Below are 17,611 nucleotides of genomic sequence, written 5' to 3' on the forward strand. Positions count from 1 at the left end.
AGGAGACGAGGACAGAATTGACCAGTCCTCGTGTCGTCGTACCTTTTTTCCTCGCAGCTCGGGGAAGAGGTGGGAGGATCGGTAGGGGGGAAGGAGGAGGAAGCGAAAAGAGAGGGAAAGGTGATGGGAGAGCAGAGAACAAGAAGTCGACACAGGAGAAGAAAATTGGCATTGGTGTTGGCGTGGGACGTGGGAACCTGCTCCGTCGGTCAGGTCAAGGTACCTCTGCGCCTACCGGGCACCTCATAGAATCCGCTGTACACTTTTAGCGTACCGTGTCCGGGTGCCGCCTTCCTTACGTTGGTCTCTGTGGTGCAGGTGGTCCTATGGAGGAGCTGGTGGTGGGAGTCGCCGCGGTCATTTTTAGGACCACAGCCAACGGAGAGTGTACCTCTAGGTACCTCACCTCCCGGGACTAAGGTAACAACCACTCAAGATAGGTACTTAACTACGAACCTTCAGGGACGTCCCGCTTCCCTGCCACGCGCGCGCGCCCTGGAACTGGGAATTGCAACTCTCTCAACGTCCATCCACTCAGTGAGTGAGCACCTTTGCTGTCTGGTCGGCGCAGTGGACAGGGGACCTCTAAATGCACCAGTAACATAGACAAGACACCTACCTCTGACGTTAGAGCCCAGGCAAAGTACAATGGGGGTCTCCTTCATTGAAACAATTGGCAGACGGCAACGCGTGCACACAGTAGGAAACGTGGGTTTGGGTAGCTAGAAAGATACTTGACATGAGGCTGGCCGGTGGGTATTCGGACGCAACTGCGACCGGGAAGCTGAATAATTGCCCGCTGTTTATCTGTCTCCTTCATTTCTCTGAGGCCTGAAGCTGAACAGGAAAATGTCATGGCGGCCAGTTGGGCGTCAATCTCTCTTTCGGTCTCTCTCAATGAGTGAACCGAGGAAAGTAAACCAAGACTGACTGAAGGCAGTAAGCTAAACAGGGGATCAGGAGCTCTACCAAACGAGGTTGGCGGCCTCGGTGCTGCTTGGATGAATATCCAGACATGTATTTGGTACATGCGGTAAGTAACCCAGCTGCCTTGTTCCAACTTGCTTTCAACTGCTCGTTGAATGTAATGTATGCGGTCAATCAGCTCTGTCTATGGCCATAGCTTGCATACATGATGATGAATCAGTGCTGCCTGGATGGATTGTTCTCTTCCCCCTCCACCGGAACAATTCAATTGCTCGCCTCGCCATTGCAGAGCCTTCCGTTTTTCTCTTGGATGCTCTCGAGTAGACCTAACCTGGTGCACCACGAAACATGTTGAATTGTCAGCTGCCGTGTCAAGTCAATTTCTTGTCTTGCTGCAGCAGCGGTCCCGAGGTACCGAAGCGTGTCTGTTGGCTCATCTTGCCTTACCTTAGTCCTCTTGGGACAACGTCAGTGCTGTGCCGGAGACTGCGCCCGTGCCTGAGCAGTCTGACCTGCGTCCAGCCAATTTCTCTCCTCTCCTGCTAGGTAACCTTACAGCTTGGATGTCCCGACTGCCATGTGTGCTGATGGGACTGCTACTAGAGATGCAAGCGCACATTCGGAGAGGGCAGCAAGCGTTGCCGCCGAAGCCACATCAGCGCGCCAAGAAACTCTTGCCGTTGTCGCTTGAGCTAGAAAAAACGGGGCAAGATTCGATGCTAAAGAACGGAATGTGCTTCTGAAAAGTCCACCCGTCATACCGCTAGGCCGTCTCGTGTTGGTATCATTGCAGGACGGGACTCTTCGCGGTCCTGCCAGCCAGACTTCAAACCCGGCGGCTTGTCTGTGTATCTGTATTCGGTCATGAATCATAAGCAGGCATCCGCCAAGGGGCCTGGCAAACACAAAGATATGGTAATTCACTCGTTGGCCCCCAACAATGGCATAATTGCGATGCTACTGGCTTGCAGAGCAGGGCTTAAACCGAAGCATCTCGCTCTTCGTTATTACAGCGGACGGCCACGCTCTAATGAGCAAGACGCGTCCACTCTCCGATGACTTTCACCTCGGGAGGGAACCCCTGGACATAGCCACGCTCTGTTGCATATAGGCTCCTTGCCGCCGTCGCCGGCTGCCTGGGTCTTCCCTATCAGCAGGGCCCTCCTGTTCCGGTTCACCTCGTCTCTCCGGCACGAACCCGTCACTCACGTCCCCCTCAAAAGTCCAAGGTATCGGGTACTGCAACTACAAGCGGCACAGCGTGTCCCAGCCGTGTGTCGACCTCCATCACTCGCCAGGGAGGGCGCCGTATGCGCCTCTGTCACACACACACTTGGACACTACGAAGGCATTCTTCTTTGGGAGTGGGAACAACGTCTCCGGCTGCACACATGTGAACAGAAGTCGACATTCGGCCAGAGGGCAAGTGTCGACGACCAGGTCTTCGTCAGGCTTGCTCGGTACCGTCTCTACGGTAATTGGACCGCACCGTACTGTGTACATTGCTGGATCGCCAATGCTGGCCCCAGTTCTGTTAGAGCTGGCAGGTAGCACACCAACCGTGCTTTACCATACTCCAGACACCTTACCTGAAGCTACGCCGACACACATCATCGACCTCCACTCGCCGAGCAGGCCGCGAACACAAGTGGCCATTGGCGGCGACTTGGCCCGTGAGGAACGACCGCCAAATCGAACAAGTGGGTGTGGGACACAGAGATGAGGCAGCCTTCGATCTTTGCAACTCCTTCTCTCTCTCTCTGCCGTCGTCCTACGCTGCGCCTTACGCACTGCCTACATGACGACCTTGTCACCTTGGCTCGTGTTCCATACCATCATTGAGGTGAGCTGTGGTTTCGCTGCTTACTGCATAGTACAAGTATCAGAAAGAGTCCCAAATGGGCAAACTGCGTGCCACACCGCGCCGGTCGCTGGTTGGCATCTCCTTGTCTTCCACGTGGAAACGCCCAACTAGCTTTCCGTAACCAGCTCACTCTTCCAACGGTCCCGGGGAACAAGAGCTTCAGCATCCAAGCTCTCGATTTCTTGCAATCGCCATTTTTTGCCTCTCGGGGTACATCTCCATTCTCCAATGGGGAACATTGGCAAAGCACTCGCTGTTTGGAGTGGTCGACAGCTCCCTGGACCAGTTGTGTTGCAGATGAGGAACGTTAAAAGAGCTCCACACAACCAAACCCTGACTTGCCGACTTAGGCGAGGCGTCATTTCGCTCCGATGGGATCAGTCCACAATGATGTATCATCCTTACCCCGACCCTACGTGTTGTCTTTGTCGGCACACGTACGGCGATGATAGTGCAACCGCCGCGCCGGTTGCTTGAGCGGCATGCCGAACCAGCTCGGTACGGCACGACGTGACAAGCTTCAAACGAATGGGGTTCCCACAGTCTACCCATCGCGAAATGTCGCTCGCTCAAATATCGAGAACCATCAAATCGATCAACCCAATTGAATTGGATGGTCTAACTCAGAACAGCGCACCGGTGGCCTTTAGCTATATGGAACAGGCTAGCTAGAATTTCAGGGGTGTTGCCACATGCGCCTGCCCTGAACCAATCCCCGAATCCAACGGCTCAGACACTAATTCACAGGGCTCTGGCTTCGAGAAGGTTAGAAGAAGTGTCTCTTTTCTGATCCGCACCGTTTTCGACGGGCCCTCAAATACGGATAAGCCTGGCAGGGAGCTAGCGGTTGATATACATGCCCACCAATGTCGTCGACTTCATCAACCGCCGTGCTGCGAACATCCCGTGCATCAACTCTGCGTGGCACTGCCTAGACGTATGCTGGAAAGCTGATCGTCAGTAATATCCGAGCCCAATTCTACTACACGAGGGCTCGGCACCAGATCACAGCCTCATTCTGCCAATTTTAATCGATCATATCTCTCCAGCCTTTTTCCTCGAGTCACCGCTTACAATCTCGCAGACGCCCGTTGTCTCTGGACCTTGAATCACTCTTCTGCCATCTCGCTTTCGACTGGGGGGTTTCGGCACCCGCGGAAGACTCCGTTGTCCGCCGATGTGACGGCGGCATGCGACTGTAAACCGCTCGGGGGTCGAATTCGACAACCATGGCCCGTCCGCCGGCCTGCCTCATTTCCGTCTGCCTCCTTCTCAAGGGTGCACAAACTCTCACATTGTGGTGCCTGGATCAAGCTTGACATCGCCTTCTGCTTTGCGACAGTGAATCTCAGCTCCAAAACTGCCACGATTGTCTAGTCCCCCGGCTGGAGAAGTTGGCAGCAAGCCGAAAGGCAATTGACCGGTTATGGAAACGTTGTGGGCGGATGGTATTGTTTGTTTGCGCATGTTAGTCGTGGCTGACGGTGCGGCTACGCGTCCCGCCGTTTCAAATGCTGGCTGTGAAGCACGACCGCAGCGCTGTTCCCTGTTGCAGTGTAGTTTCTCTGCACCTGTGATCGACAGCCGGCTTCGTTGTCAGGAGGAGTACGGAACCCCGGATGATGTTCCGGATACATCTAGTTGTTCCTAGGTCCTGGTACAGCCAGCGGTCGATCCAGGTTGAGGGGGCCGTCGGTATCGTGTCTTATGAATGCCTTGTCAATGACACATAAGCTTTCAAACTTGAAAGCAATGTTCAGCTTGTCTACAACTGTTACAACAAAGCGACACTCAGCTCGAGATCATGCCTCCCGCGTTGTTGGCAACCACCAGACGATCGAGTGCCTCGCAGATGGGCTGTTTCGGCAGGATCCAATAAGCTCAATCTGAACAATTGCGTCACCTACGTCAGGCAATGAAAGCTGGTGCTCGAGCCAAGCAGCATGTCATCGCAATCGCACCTTTGCTCAAGCTCAATATTCTTATCTGCCTTGTGGACGTGGACATCCGGCTCGAGATATGGCTCCGCAGTTCCATCTGATTGGGCTCCCCGGGAAAGGGCAGACTGCATGTCTCAGGCACAGGGTGCAGCCAGGAAGCTATCCCTAGAGCAGCAATCGCCTCACCATGTGCCTCACAATGAGATGCGTCTATTCATAGCGGGTTTGCGAGGTTTGTTGCCGCGAAGGGTGTGTGTGGCCGGGAGCTTGGGCCCTAAGTGGTGCCGAAGTCGACCTCCCGAATGGGTGGATGTGATGATAGCCGCTGCAGCTATTCACCAAGGGATCAGATTGGTGGACGGCTGTTATCAAGTGATCAGGAGGCGCTGTGGGACAGAAATACGCAGCGGGCCGGGGCCGAGACCAAGATATAAAAGGCCCCAATGGCCACCCAGGGCATAGGAGGAAGGTGGTTAAGTAAGAGCGCTTGCCAACACCTACCCAACTGTGTCAACTTGACATCTTTGGTGTTGAGGGTCGCGTCCAGCAAGAAGGTCCAGCTGGGGCCTAGGTAGACTCAGATACATCAGTCCAGGGCAGGCAGCGCGAGCGCGAGGTTCGGTTGCTGGCGAAGTGAAACGACACGTGCAGGTTACGTCATTCACAGGCCGTCCAGTCCGCGCCACGATGAGACTCGACCAGAACATTGGCTGGCAATAGAGGGAGGCGTCCGGGCATACACGCAATCTGTTACCCAAAACAAGACAAGGCACGGCAATTTTTGGCCGCTCGCCTGCCTTCCTTGCGTGTCTGAGCTTGGTCGGTGCATTTAAGCTTCTGTCCGCCTCGGCTGGGACTGTCATCGTGTTGTCCCGCAACAACAATCCCAATACTGTGATACCCTTGAACGCACTTCAGTCGATTAGCAGATCTTGCCTCTTCGTCTTCACACTTGGACATTCTTCATCAAGCATCATCCTCGACCCCACATAAACTCAACCACAGACATCAGACAAACCGGCACAATGGGCGCAATCTCTGCTGTGTTCCTCATCCTCATCACCATCCTCAGTTCGTCCTGACCCTGCCCGGCACCACGAGAATCCTCGCGCTGACAGTTGACTACAGTTCCGCCCGTCGGTGTCTATGCCGTTGCTGGCTGTGGAATGGGTAAGTGCCGCAATGAATCGCACGACGCTCTTATCCTTGACTTGCATAAACTGACCCCGCCGCTCGGTAGATCTCCTCGTCAACATCTGCTTGACGATTCTCGGATATATCCCGGGACATATTCACGCCTTCTACGTCGAATACATTTACTACGACCGTCGCGAGCAGGCGCGTGAGGGCCGCATAGTGACCGGTCGCGCGCCTGGTGTCTACAGCGACAGAGTCCAGAGCGGTGGACAGGGCTACGGAACGATTGCCCAACCGACGGCTTAAAGGCGATCGGTGTTTAGAGTGATGGCGCGTACCGATGGAGAGGATTTTTTGGTGGCTGCAGCAGAGTGCTTCCACGCGGCAAGTACATGACGACGGCGCTGCTGGTTTCCACGCAGCACGACGCATCGCCAGCGCTGGTGGCTTGGAGGGTGTATGGTTTACGAGCGAGAGCTTACTTGACGACGGCATGGATATATGATTAATCAAGCAAAAATCAAAACAAATCACTATACTCCAAACGTGACCAACGGCGTGTGCGTGTCTGGCGCGTGTGCAGATTATTGCGCCGGATCTGTGTGCCAGCGCATCCGACCTTGTCCTCGCCCATTGCCACGTTGTAGAGTAAACACCCGATAGGCAAGGGAGAGTTGAAGACATGGTGGCCGCGAGAAACACGGATAACAACCTTGACCTTGGAAGATGCAGACGAGGACAACGGTAGCATGCGCCTCGACGGCCCGGAGGACGAATGTGGAAGAGCCGGCAGAATTGGCCCGGCCGGGGCCATGTGGATGGTGATCATTGATCCAGAATGGCCGTGGTCGGGTCCACAGCGGCGGTCGGTAGGGCAGAGACATAAGATGATGATGGCGAAGCAATATGCGCTTTCCCACGGCTCTGACGTCTTACACGGGTTGGAAAGGACAGCGTACGAGCAATTTGCACTTTGAACAGCCGTAAACATCAGTTGCCCGGAGAGACGACCACGTCAACCGTCCTTTCCTACCTATCCTCAGTTGAGAGAAAAACGACCTGATACGGCCTGGTCTAGCAAGTAGCTGGTGTGGCTAGCCAGTCGCCATAGCTCTGCGCTGCTTGGTGCTGGTGACTGGTCAGATTTGGCTGTGGCCTGGGCGTCGAATGGCAGGTTGGGAATGGCCCGAGTCGCCTGAGGAGGGGAGGGGAACCACGAACCGGAGCAAGAACGGCAGCGTGTTCGTTTGGCACGGCCCAGACAGCTGTCATTGGACGGAAAGACACAGTCGTGGACAGGGGGGTCGGGGTCGGTCCACCCTTTGAACGGCAGCCACGACACTCGTGCAGCACGCACCTGCTCGTTCGCTGGTGCTGCGTTGCTCCTTGCCCGCATGTGTGATAGTCAGCTTCGGGGCACATTGAGAGACAGACAGGACAGACAGGCGACAGGCCGGCCTACTTGCGTTGCCTTTCTACCTACCAAAAAACGGCGCCGTCTGCTGCGTCTTGAAAGTACCATCTCCCAGCTATTGGTAGTTCCCCCGCCTATCCCTACTACCGGATGCAACTTCACCCTAAACACTGCAAAGCCATTTTTCCTCCTCCTTTTTTTTTTTCTCTTTATTTGTTGTTTTGCTCCCATCCCCCTCTCAGAGCCCCCAGTCCATATCTCTCTGCGAAGGAACTGCAATTGCTGCAGGGAATTCGTGCGTCGACGCCGTCCACGCGCCTCGAGGCGATCCGGATTGCATCCTCGACAGTATCCACCATCGCATCAACTACTCCTTCGGCCGCCTCTGTCTGTCTCACGCCGCCCTCTCTTTCTCTCTCTCCATCCTCGATTTACGAGCCAGCTTCTGTCTGTCTCAACTTTCCCCAACTCCACCCCGGCGAAAGTGGAAGGCGAGAGATCCAGAACGGACGAGACGCACCGCTGCTAAAACCTACCTGCATATGCTCGCCCGCGCGACCTACAACCCAGTTCAAAAACGACATTCGACACTTGTTCACGCGAGAACCGACACAGCCATGCCTCCGCATTCGCTGATCTGATTCTCCTGTTTTTCTCACTACCTGCCGCACGACAGAAAACACCACCTGCTCTGAGCTCCTCACTGCTACCCTAGCAGCTCATGCTGCCTTTATGAATGTACACATATAAAGCCCATCCCACGACACGCCATTCACTGTGAAGATGGACTCGGGGAAGATCCCACCAAAGGACCATTCCAGTCCATCCCAATCCCGCCATCCTACCTCCGCGTCTCATACTCGGAGCTCTTCGGCCACGACGCCGTTCCCTCCACTTGCGTCCAAGAAAGCGACGCGAGACTCTTTGACCTTCTCTTTTCCCCCGCTTTTCCAACCCAACACGTCCTCGACCTCACTTATTCCTTCGACTGCAGAGGGGAAGCCCATACCTCTTGACGACAGCACTGCCGCCCACCGCACTTCAGCTCTGCGCGAGCTCAACAGCAATTACCCGTCTCGTCACCGCTACGCCAAGTCTACCGGCGCCCAAAGCAGTACTTACTCACAGCCAGTCATCGTCAGGACATATTCTGGCTCACATAGCCGACCCACGAGCACAAATCGGAGCAACGGTGGTAGCGCCGGTCTTGGCCCAAGGTCCACCTCATCCGTTGTGAGCGGCCCGGCGGCATCTGTTCGGCGCATCATTGCTCTGCGAACACCCTTTGGCGGCAGCAAGTCGGCTCAAAATGGCGGTCTAAGCATGGCCAGAGGAATGGCAAAGAAGCGACTGGAAGGACAAGAGGCTATGGCCAAGCTCCCTCCCGTAGAGGCTTTCGGCTTCAAGAGCATGATGGCCAACATCGAGTCGCAGGAGGGGGACAACAACATCAACGCCGACCTGGACCGCATCGCTGAAATATGTGCCAGGTCTCGATACTCATTGAGCAACCAGTATGAAGTTCACGTCGCGCCTCATGGCTCCGGCGCGTCCTTCGTCAGCCACGCATCATCTTCCCGACGCCAGCGTCACAGCGTGGGACCTACTTTGGAAGCCGTATCAGATGATGAACGAAGACATAGGAAGCGACGCAGTAATGGTAGGAGGAGGAGCATAGCAATGGGGACGCTTGAGACCATCATGTCGTCCAGCCGGTCTTCCGAAGAAGATAAGTCCAAGAAGAAGTCGGCAGCTGAGATTACAGCAGAGGTACGAGGTAGGGCAGCAGCTCGGAAGTCAGGCAGCACGACGCCTTCGTCTACAGTCAGTGAAGAGCAAGGGCCCTTGAAACAAGAAGAGAATGACCAGTCGCCTCCTCTGGTCAGGAGAAAGTCGTCCTCGTTCGCGACGGCCATGCTAGAGAGCACACGACAGAGCCTAACGGCCAGCAACCAGGCATCACCACGAAGCTCGGCGAATGCTTTGGTGAGCGAGCCGGCTCTGCCGAAGACTTCGACGAGCCACCTCGAAGTTCGGACGGATGTAGAAGAGAGCGTGGGGCATCGCCATGCCCGCAAAGGTTCGGACGAAAGACTGCAGCACGAAGTGTCCAAACCACAACAGCGCGAAACTTCAACCCAGCTCGATCAGACGAAGAACACCAAGGGTCTCTTGGCAGGGCTCACCGGCTGGGTGCCTTGGAGACTACCGCCCATCGTGGGATTGGGATCGACTTCCGCTCAAGGCGGTGTTCCCAGGAGCCATGCCGAGGGAAGCTTGCGGGATCTGCTCAAGACAACTGACACTAAGAACAAGGGAAAGGCCATCGAAGGCCAGGCTTGAGATGGCAACACGATGGCAACTTGGGAAGATGGCGAAACAGACGCCTTTTACGGTATACATGACTGGACGATACGGTGCAGCGGCGATGGTTTGTTTCCCGCAACCAAAAAGGATTTACCAAAAAAGGTTACGATACCCATATACAGCAAAAGGACATACACAAAAGGACAAGAGACGCAAATGGGTGTTTGTCTCGCCATCTGTAACCAGTACAGCTCACGATTTTGACGATGATTTACGACTTTTTTTATGATGCACAGATTAGCCAGATGCGGAAAGGGTTTGCTAGGATAGGCGGTTCTTTCAAATTGAGATTTTCATGCGGCGTCATATTGAGTGTTCCTGCAGGGTTGTCTCGAGGTTTGTTTGGCTTGTAAGATACTCCAAAAATAAGAGATCCAAAAGCAAGAATGTTTTTTTGTTTGAAAACTTCAGCTGGTGTAGAGTCGCGATCTTCACTGCCTTGTGGGACATAACGTCGGATTTGCTAATTCGGGTGCCTCTGGGCTAATTGCCTATGGTCAGCAGCCATCCACTTGGCCATAAGGGGGTCCTCATGATCTTGCTTCCCATGAAGAAAACCCATGATCATACGCACGTTGACGGCCCCCTGAGCAGAAAACGTAAAGCAATGCGCATGTATGTCGACAGTCAAGGGTATACATACAGTCAGCGACACGCTTCAATAGAAGGTCGATTAGGGGGCGGCATCGCAACCTCTGCCGCAAACGCCAGTGGAATCTTCTTTCCCATAGTGGACATACAGCTGCGGGCTGTGGTTGTGATCTTCTGTGCGCCCTGGTTTACAGACCTCGCACTAGGATGTATATCTGTGCAACCGACATCACCATGTTCTCTTGTTTGTGCGTATACAGACGTACTTTCTAAGAAAATTGAAGAACAGTATGCTGTAAGATTAGGCTTAGAAAGGGGCCTAGCATAATGCTCGTACATGTCTTTATTCGCGTTGGTTCAAGTTATGGGGGAAAGTCCTCATTCCTCATAGGTTGCATGGAGGGCGCTTTCTGTTTTATTTCTCGGCTTTGACATTAAATTTTCCGAATAAAGCGTCGTTTAAATAGCCACCAGTGACATGTCCTGGTCACGTACTCGTCATCGTGAAGCAGGCCAATAACTGAGGCATGCTGGCAGGACTGTCTTCAAGGTATATAGAGGGACTTAGAGGGGCTCGAGCAAACATTCTTGATAATTCTTCTTGATTCTCTTGTTGTGTACCTACCGTTGGTGTTGACTGGGATGGTGAAGGAAGGCGTCGTTGGGACTTGCACGGCTGTGTGTTCAATATCAGCGGAACTGCCGTGCTCTAATTTTTTTGTCCAATTGGAATGAATAATTGGCCAGAGATGAAGGGCTGGAAAGAACAGCATGTTACCACATTAATGTCAGTCAGTCAGGAATCCGACATCCTAGTTTGCACGTATCGCCAACATTGCATGTGGATATTGGCATGTACAACCAGCCTTATGAATGAAAGTCAAGTCGATTTCAGACATTTGTGATGCTGGAATACCTGCTTTTAATCCATCTTTTATACGTATGACTGCCCGGAGATATGACGAGGCGTAGCATTCTCGCGAGTCGGACGCACGCAAAAGGGAGGGCGTTGGTTGTCTGTTCGGTATAAGTACGAGTACTTACGTTAGGCCTCATGTTCCCAAATGTGACCTGAAGAAGAAGAAGTCTCTTCTAAGACCAGTGTCCCGAGAGAGAAACCCTGAATAGCTGACTATCACAGCCGTCCACCGCGAGTCTCCACCCAGGCTTTGCGAGTTCGTGTCTGCAATACCCTCCAGAGCGCATTCGCACGGGTTTTGACCGACTCTTCTCAGAGACCACGGACGACGCGGGATTCCATATCAGATGCTAGTTCGACCTGAAGCCCGCATAGACTCGAGCTGACAATAGGTTACGGCTGAACAACCCCAGCCCTACCACCTCTCTAAATTTTGAGACATAGATCAGAGACCGTTAAGACACAACAAGAGGTTGTCTATGTATACGGGCCTGTGAGCGAAATTGAGGCGTTGCCAACCGAATTGAAGGTCATCGAAGGTGTTTCTGACCTTGCGCCTGGCTGCGAACCATCAGGGGTAGGGGACGATCATGCAATCTCCCTCCGCATACGCTGTCAGTGCGGACGTGGTCTTCCTTCTCGTTTAATTGCCGCTATACAAGCCGAATACTTTCAAGTGATTCATAATGACCCATAAATGACTCTACCCTTATCGTCTTCATCACCTTCCAATGACCAGTGTAGGCACGATGGACACATCAATGAGAGCAGGTATCATTCCACACACAACAAACATCCCTTAAGCCCTCCTCACTTTCAGTAAGACTCTGTTTGTAACCGACTTCGAGCAGCCTGGTTCTCACGGCTTTTCTTGATACATAATCGGATGGCGAGGACGTCAACATTTGACGGCACAACAATGCAATGGTTGCCGATCCAACCTCTGAATCTTTTCGGGCGACAGCACAAGAGGGAGAGCAACAAGGCAGGAAGATAACCCTATTACCTCCCAGAGACTCGTTGCCTGGGGCTCAAACTTAACCACTCTTCTCATCTTTGCCGGTGTTGTCTTATTCGGTTACATATATCCAAGACCGGTGCACGACAGCTACGCGGTACACTTTCTGGGCAAGACAGACTGCCTCTTGCCGATAAGAGTAAAGTCTGCAGAACACCAGACTGACTTTCTATTGTAGTATAGCGAGAGCAAGAAACATGTGGTGTGGGAGGAACGAAAGACGAGTGTGGTCGTTGATCTAAACCTCCCGTATCCTCGTCACCATCAAACACGACCTCAGAGACTTAATCAAGTACCGGAGGCCCATCACATAGAGATGCATTGTCATGTTTGCAAGAACAGATGGCTTGAGTCCGCCCCATCTGTTGGTATATTCATACCTCGACGCCCACAGTTTAGTCCGAGACGCGTCCCACATGCATTTACCAGCTAATCCTACAGCCACACGATGAGAAGCCATCCCATGCCCGTCCGTCGTGTCTCCAAATCCATCTAGTAGGGGGGAATCTCGCTGACCAGCGATGAAACATGTCAAGTTTAAAAAACGAACCCTTTGCTCACAAAGCCTCAAAGCAACTATGCCTTCTCGTTCAACCATAAGTTTCAGTTCCCCAACGCCATGCCAACGCAACAAATGCAGGTTTGTGTGTTAAGTAGGATATATGTGTACCACCATGGCCAGCCGTTCCATGCGCTGCACCACGTCTGGCAGAAGCCAAGGCAGCCCAGCTTCAAAATGGGCAGGTCTTCTAGGCCTTCGAGCGTTCGGCAGGCACGGCTGCCTTGCCTTCGAGCTGAACTCTCTTAGCTTCCCCACGCTCATCGTGAGCATCGTTCTCCCTCTTTCTCTCTCTAGACTTGTTGTCTTTGGCGGACGCCGCTGCGGCGCGCCGAGCCTCCTTTTCTTTGCGTTCGTTCTCGCGTCGGAGTGCCTTGGATTCGAATTCGTGCCAGTCACCGTCCAGAGTAGCGAGCCTAGTTGATTTGTTAGTTGAATGTCATCTAAACAGTTGCGGGTGGAAATGCTTACTCAACAGCCTGCCTTGGAGGAGGCTCCTCGGTGGTAAAGTATTCATCCGCGAGGACCTCTGCAGCTGTCGGCCTCTTCGCAGGGTCGTAACGGAACATGGCGGCCAACAGGCGATAGGCGGCAGGAGGCAATCTGTCTTGGTACTTGTCGGCGAAAGAGTTCGCCCGCCGGTAACCTGGTCTTAGTAACTCGAACCAAGCCATGTCCACCAGCCCAGGCCATTCTGCCTTGTTCGGTGTTCCCATGACGGCATATATCTTATCCAGTTGGTTGATCTCGCTTCCATCCCCGGGGAATATGGCATGGCGGGTGAAGATCTCCACCATGACACAGGCAGCACTCCAGACATCGCAGGCTGGGCCATACTGCGTCTCGCCGAGAAGTAGTTCAGGCGAGCGATACCATATGGTAATAACACGATTGGTATAATCCAGCTGGTGTCTCTTCGCGTAGAATCGTGCGAGACCAAAGTCAGCAAGCTTGAGAATTCCGTCGCTGCTAACCAGGATGTTGGCAGCTTTGATGTCGCGATGGAGGACTCCGCGCTTATGTAGGTAGTCCAGGCCATCGAAAAGCTGTTTGGCCATGTGCTTCTTCTGGGCCGCATCTAGCTTGAAGGTAGGATGATTCAGAATACCTGTCAGATCGTGGGACAGGTATTCAAAAACCATGAAACAGTCGTTCTTCTCCACCATGACCTCTTGTAGCTGGACAATGTTGGTATGGCGTAGTGACTGGAGAAGCTTGATCTCTCGGATGGCTGTGACCGGGAACCCGTCTCTCTCGCCTTCCATCCGGATGCGCTTGAGAGCGACCAAGCCTTTGGTGTAGACGTGCAAAGCTTTGAAGACCTTGCCATAGGTGCCCGAACCGACGACAGACTCGTTGCCAGGCTTGCGGAAGTAAACTGAATCTGACGTCTTCAGGTCTTCAGGCAATACCGGCCCAGGCTTGAGCCGCCGCATAGTCTTCTTGATCTTGCGAGTCCTTGGTGCAGGGGGCTGACGGGGCCCAGGGGGTGGTAGGTGCCTTGAATCCTGGCGAGCTCTGGCCGACGCAGGTTCGGTCGGAGCCCCGCGAGGGATGTCTCTGTCGGCGGCTTTGTCCTCCTCCTTCTCCCGCCCCCGCTCTCTATCCCGGTCTCTGTCGCGGTGGTCCCGTTCCCGGTCCCGGCCGCGATCACGTTCTCGGTTACGGTCCCTGTCACGGTCACGGTCTCGATCTCTGTCCCGGTGGTCACGATCCCGATCATGGTCGCGATCACGGTCGTGGTCTCTCGAATCATTTTGCTGAGTGGATTCACGTCGTTGAGGGACGGCATTGAACTTCTGAGAGATCTCCGGCTTGGGCGCCGTCGGAGTGGGCTTTGCAGACGCCTTAAACGCAAAGCTGAACTTCGACGACGACTGAGCAGCCGGGCCGACGGGCGGCGCTCTGCTAGTTCGTTGGGTATCGCTCTCACCGGTCTTTTCGGACGGAGTCGTGTCCTCCACTTGCATGTCTTTTGATGGCCGGAAAGGGTTCTCGCCCTCTGCAACATTGTCGCCGACGTCTGACTTGTTGCTTTGTGCGGGAGTCGTGGACTGCTGAGAGTTCGCTTCATCCGCTTGTCCGAATTGGCCACGCGAAGCAGAGGCATAGTTATTGGAAGTCCACTGCGCACTCTTGAAACCATTGCCTCTGTAGTTCCCCCGACCAGATCCAAATTGGTTGCCTCGGAATGCAGCGCCGCCGCCGCGGAAGCTGCCGCGGAAGTTGCCCTGGGAATATGGCTGCATAGGTCCGGTTGGAGCACTCGGGGGCGGTGAGAACGATTGGTTTGGTGTGTACGAGCCTTGTGGTCCAGATGGGGGGCCGAAGTTGGATTGAGGGTACTGAGGGTATTGACTATGCGAATGTGAGTAGACGAATCAGAACGAGATGGTGGAATGATGGAAAACTTACTGTGTCGGGGAGAATTGCTGAGAGCCCCAGTTCCCTCTACCAGCACCGTAGGGTGAGTGGTTTGGGGAAGCGTTGTAAGAATTTGGAGTCGGCTGCGGGGACTGGGAGAATTGGCGCGGATCGCTGAACTGTTGGTTGAATGAACCAGGGTGAGACGCAAAGCCTCCCCTGTGATTGCCTCTGCCGCCCATGTTGACCTCCACGCTGTTCGCGCCGGAGGATGGCTGAGACTTTGTAGGCTGGCGTGAACCTTCGTTCTGCGGCACTCGTCGACTCGACCCCCTACTAGCGGACCGAGAGGATGCACGAGACTTAGATTCCTTGCGACGTTGGCGGCCTCTGGAAATACGACGGGGCGATGCCGGACGTCGCTCACCCCTGACGGATGTCGAAGACTCTCGTGCAGGGGATCTATGCCGGTGTTTTGATAGCGGAGATCGGTCCCTTCTCCGGGTCGATGATGGCTCGCGACGGCGCGGAGGGGAGTAGTCTCGGCCGCGTCGGTCTCGACCCGGCGAGCGTGACCTGCTCCGGCGGTTGCGGTGGCTCCGTTCCTTGTTCTTTGACCTGTAATCCCGGCGATCGGGGCTAGGTGATCGTCTGGAAGGCCGAGGAGAGCTGCGAGAATGCCGTGACTCCGCAAGGGGGGCCGAGTCTTTGCGGTCACGACGAGGGCTGTGGTCTCGTCTTGATTTCTTCTTGTCTGCAGTAGCTCGGTCCGTACTTCGACTTCTCGTTCGCTTCACAGAGGGCGATAAAGAACGGCCGTCGCCTCGGGGATGTCCTCGGCTGCGATCCCTATGTGACCGGGTCCGGGAGTCGCGCCGCGAGTCAACGGCGTCCCGGCCACGAGACCGATCGCGGATATCCTCCTTGTACTTGTCGCGACGTGAAGGCGATGGGGACGCACGGCGAGGGCGATCTCGGCTGCGATCGCGGGATTTGTGGTGGTCTCGGGAGGAAGGCCGTGACTTGTCGTTGGGATGGTCGCGCGGTTTGCTGTCTGGCAATCTATCGGAATCCCGAGGTCGACGGGATGGAGGTGAAGGAGATCTGCGGGAGCGTGTCACTTCTCGACCAGCTCGGCCTCGGTCTCTGCGCTCATCGCCTGGTCTGCGGTCGTCTCTCATGGCGACATGTCGAGGTCGGTTGTGGTGGTAGAACTCCATCGTAGCAGGCAATTCGATTTTGAGTTTTTAGATGCAATGCGAGCACGTTGCCAGCCGAGGTTTTTCCGATAACGCGACACTCTGCCCTGCTAAGCGGGATATGCAGCTGTCGAGGTGGGCGTCTGTGGTGATGCGAACCACCAAAGACAGAATCTGGGGGCTGCAGTCGGCAGGAAAAATCCAGGCAACAGGTGGATAAGCAGAGATTTCGCCTTGGAGCGTAGATGGCAGCATTGCACCAGCCCAATCTGCCGCATATGCGGATTTTGTAGAGTGAGCAGCAGGTAGGCGATTCGGTGAACGTACACCGCTGTAGCATGCCACCACCAACCGTCAGGAAGTCGGCAGTCATTCCATTTCCCCCGACCCAACTTGGTGCACTTGCAGAACCACAGAAGGGGGGAAAACCTCCACCGATGCTCCCATGGCAAAAATTTGGCTTGTCCTGTGACGCCTGGAAGCATCAACTGGTGATCCAGTTCTTGCCTGAGCCTGAACCGAGAGATAGACCAAAATCCTAGCATACTATCTGTCCTCCTCTCCGCCGATACCCCAATACTTGGGCACAAGACTGACGCAACAAGGTCACTATGTACGATTTACGAGCCGGACGTGGCCGGTTTTTGGTTGGAGTCTCCTGGAGCCACGCCCGACGAGTGGCTGCCCCGGAGCACCTGCTTCGAACGGTGGCAGAAGAATTCAGACCATCCGGCCTGCTGCTCAGTGTTCTCTGCCCGAGTGGCAAGGGCCGAAATGGACAGCATGATGGCAGCGTCGATAGAAACACATAACCATGGCCGTCTTGCACAGGGTAACGGCTGCAAATGTCGCCCGACACGGACCGTGTTGATAGATCGGGCGTGCATCTCAAGGCGTCCTCCACAGGCAGGGAAAAAAAAAGTTCCCATAGTGATCTGCATTCAAACTCCTCCCGCCGTGCGTAGAACCGCCGCCTTCCTCTCCTCAGAATCTAGAGGCAAAAAACCCCATGGGCCAGCATCAGAGGACCGGCTGGCTCGGACCCGCTGGGCATCGCTTGAATACGTCGTCTTTCGCGACGTAGTCTTGGGCTTCTGTCGCCGTTCTCCGCATAATCAGCAACCGGGTACGGCGCTGCGTTTCGTTGTCGGACCCGGTCGAGCTGGCACAATGGCCAGACTTGGTGGGTGGGTAGTCGCGGCACCGAGGCCTTTCCGTCCGTTGGCCGTATGCATGGCTTTGCGAATGTGGCAATATTGCACAGCGAAAGTACAATCAAACTGCCTGATGAGTATCATGGAAACCGCCGCCA

The 17,611-nt window shown here is 54.6% G+C and overlaps 3 protein-coding genes across 3 annotated transcripts; 2 read left to right on the forward strand and 1 right to left on the reverse strand.

The window, feature by feature from the left end:
* Positions 1-5,756: 5,756 nt before the first annotated feature.
* Positions 5,757-6,174, forward strand: pmp3-1 (Plasma membrane proteolipid 3; the record flags this gene model as incomplete). Its single annotated transcript, XM_032022501.1, has 3 exons — positions 5,757-5,802; positions 5,860-5,901; positions 5,972-6,174. The coding sequence occupies 3 exons, from the start codon at positions 5,757-5,759 to the stop codon at positions 6,172-6,174; spliced, it is 291 nt and encodes a 96-aa protein (XP_031880721.1).
* Positions 6,175-8,065: 1,891 nt separating this feature from the next.
* CGGC5_v003393 (uncharacterized protein) lies at positions 8,066-9,625 on the forward strand (the record flags this gene model as incomplete). The annotated part of the gene is made up of 1 exon (XM_032022500.1): positions 8,066-9,625. One exon carries the CDS (start codon positions 8,066-8,068, stop codon positions 9,623-9,625), a length of 1,560 nt encoding a protein of 519 aa, XP_031880717.1.
* Positions 9,626-12,926: 3,301 nt separating this feature from the next.
* lsk1-1 (CTD kinase subunit alpha) lies at positions 12,927-15,342 on the reverse strand (the record flags this gene model as incomplete). Its single annotated transcript, XM_066151119.1, has 3 exons — positions 12,927-13,152; positions 13,208-15,094; positions 15,152-15,342. 3 exons carry the CDS (start codon positions 15,340-15,342, stop codon positions 12,927-12,929), a joined length of 2,304 nt encoding a protein of 767 aa, XP_066009525.1.
* Between the last annotated feature and the right edge of the window lie 2,269 nt (positions 15,343-17,611).

Source organism: Colletotrichum fructicola, assembly GCF_000319635.2.
Source record: "Colletotrichum fructicola Nara gc5 chromosome Unknown KSG_Nara_v1_contig02, whole genome shotgun sequence".
Classification (NCBI taxonomy): Eukaryota; Fungi; Ascomycota; class Sordariomycetes; order Glomerellales; family Glomerellaceae; genus Colletotrichum; species Colletotrichum fructicola.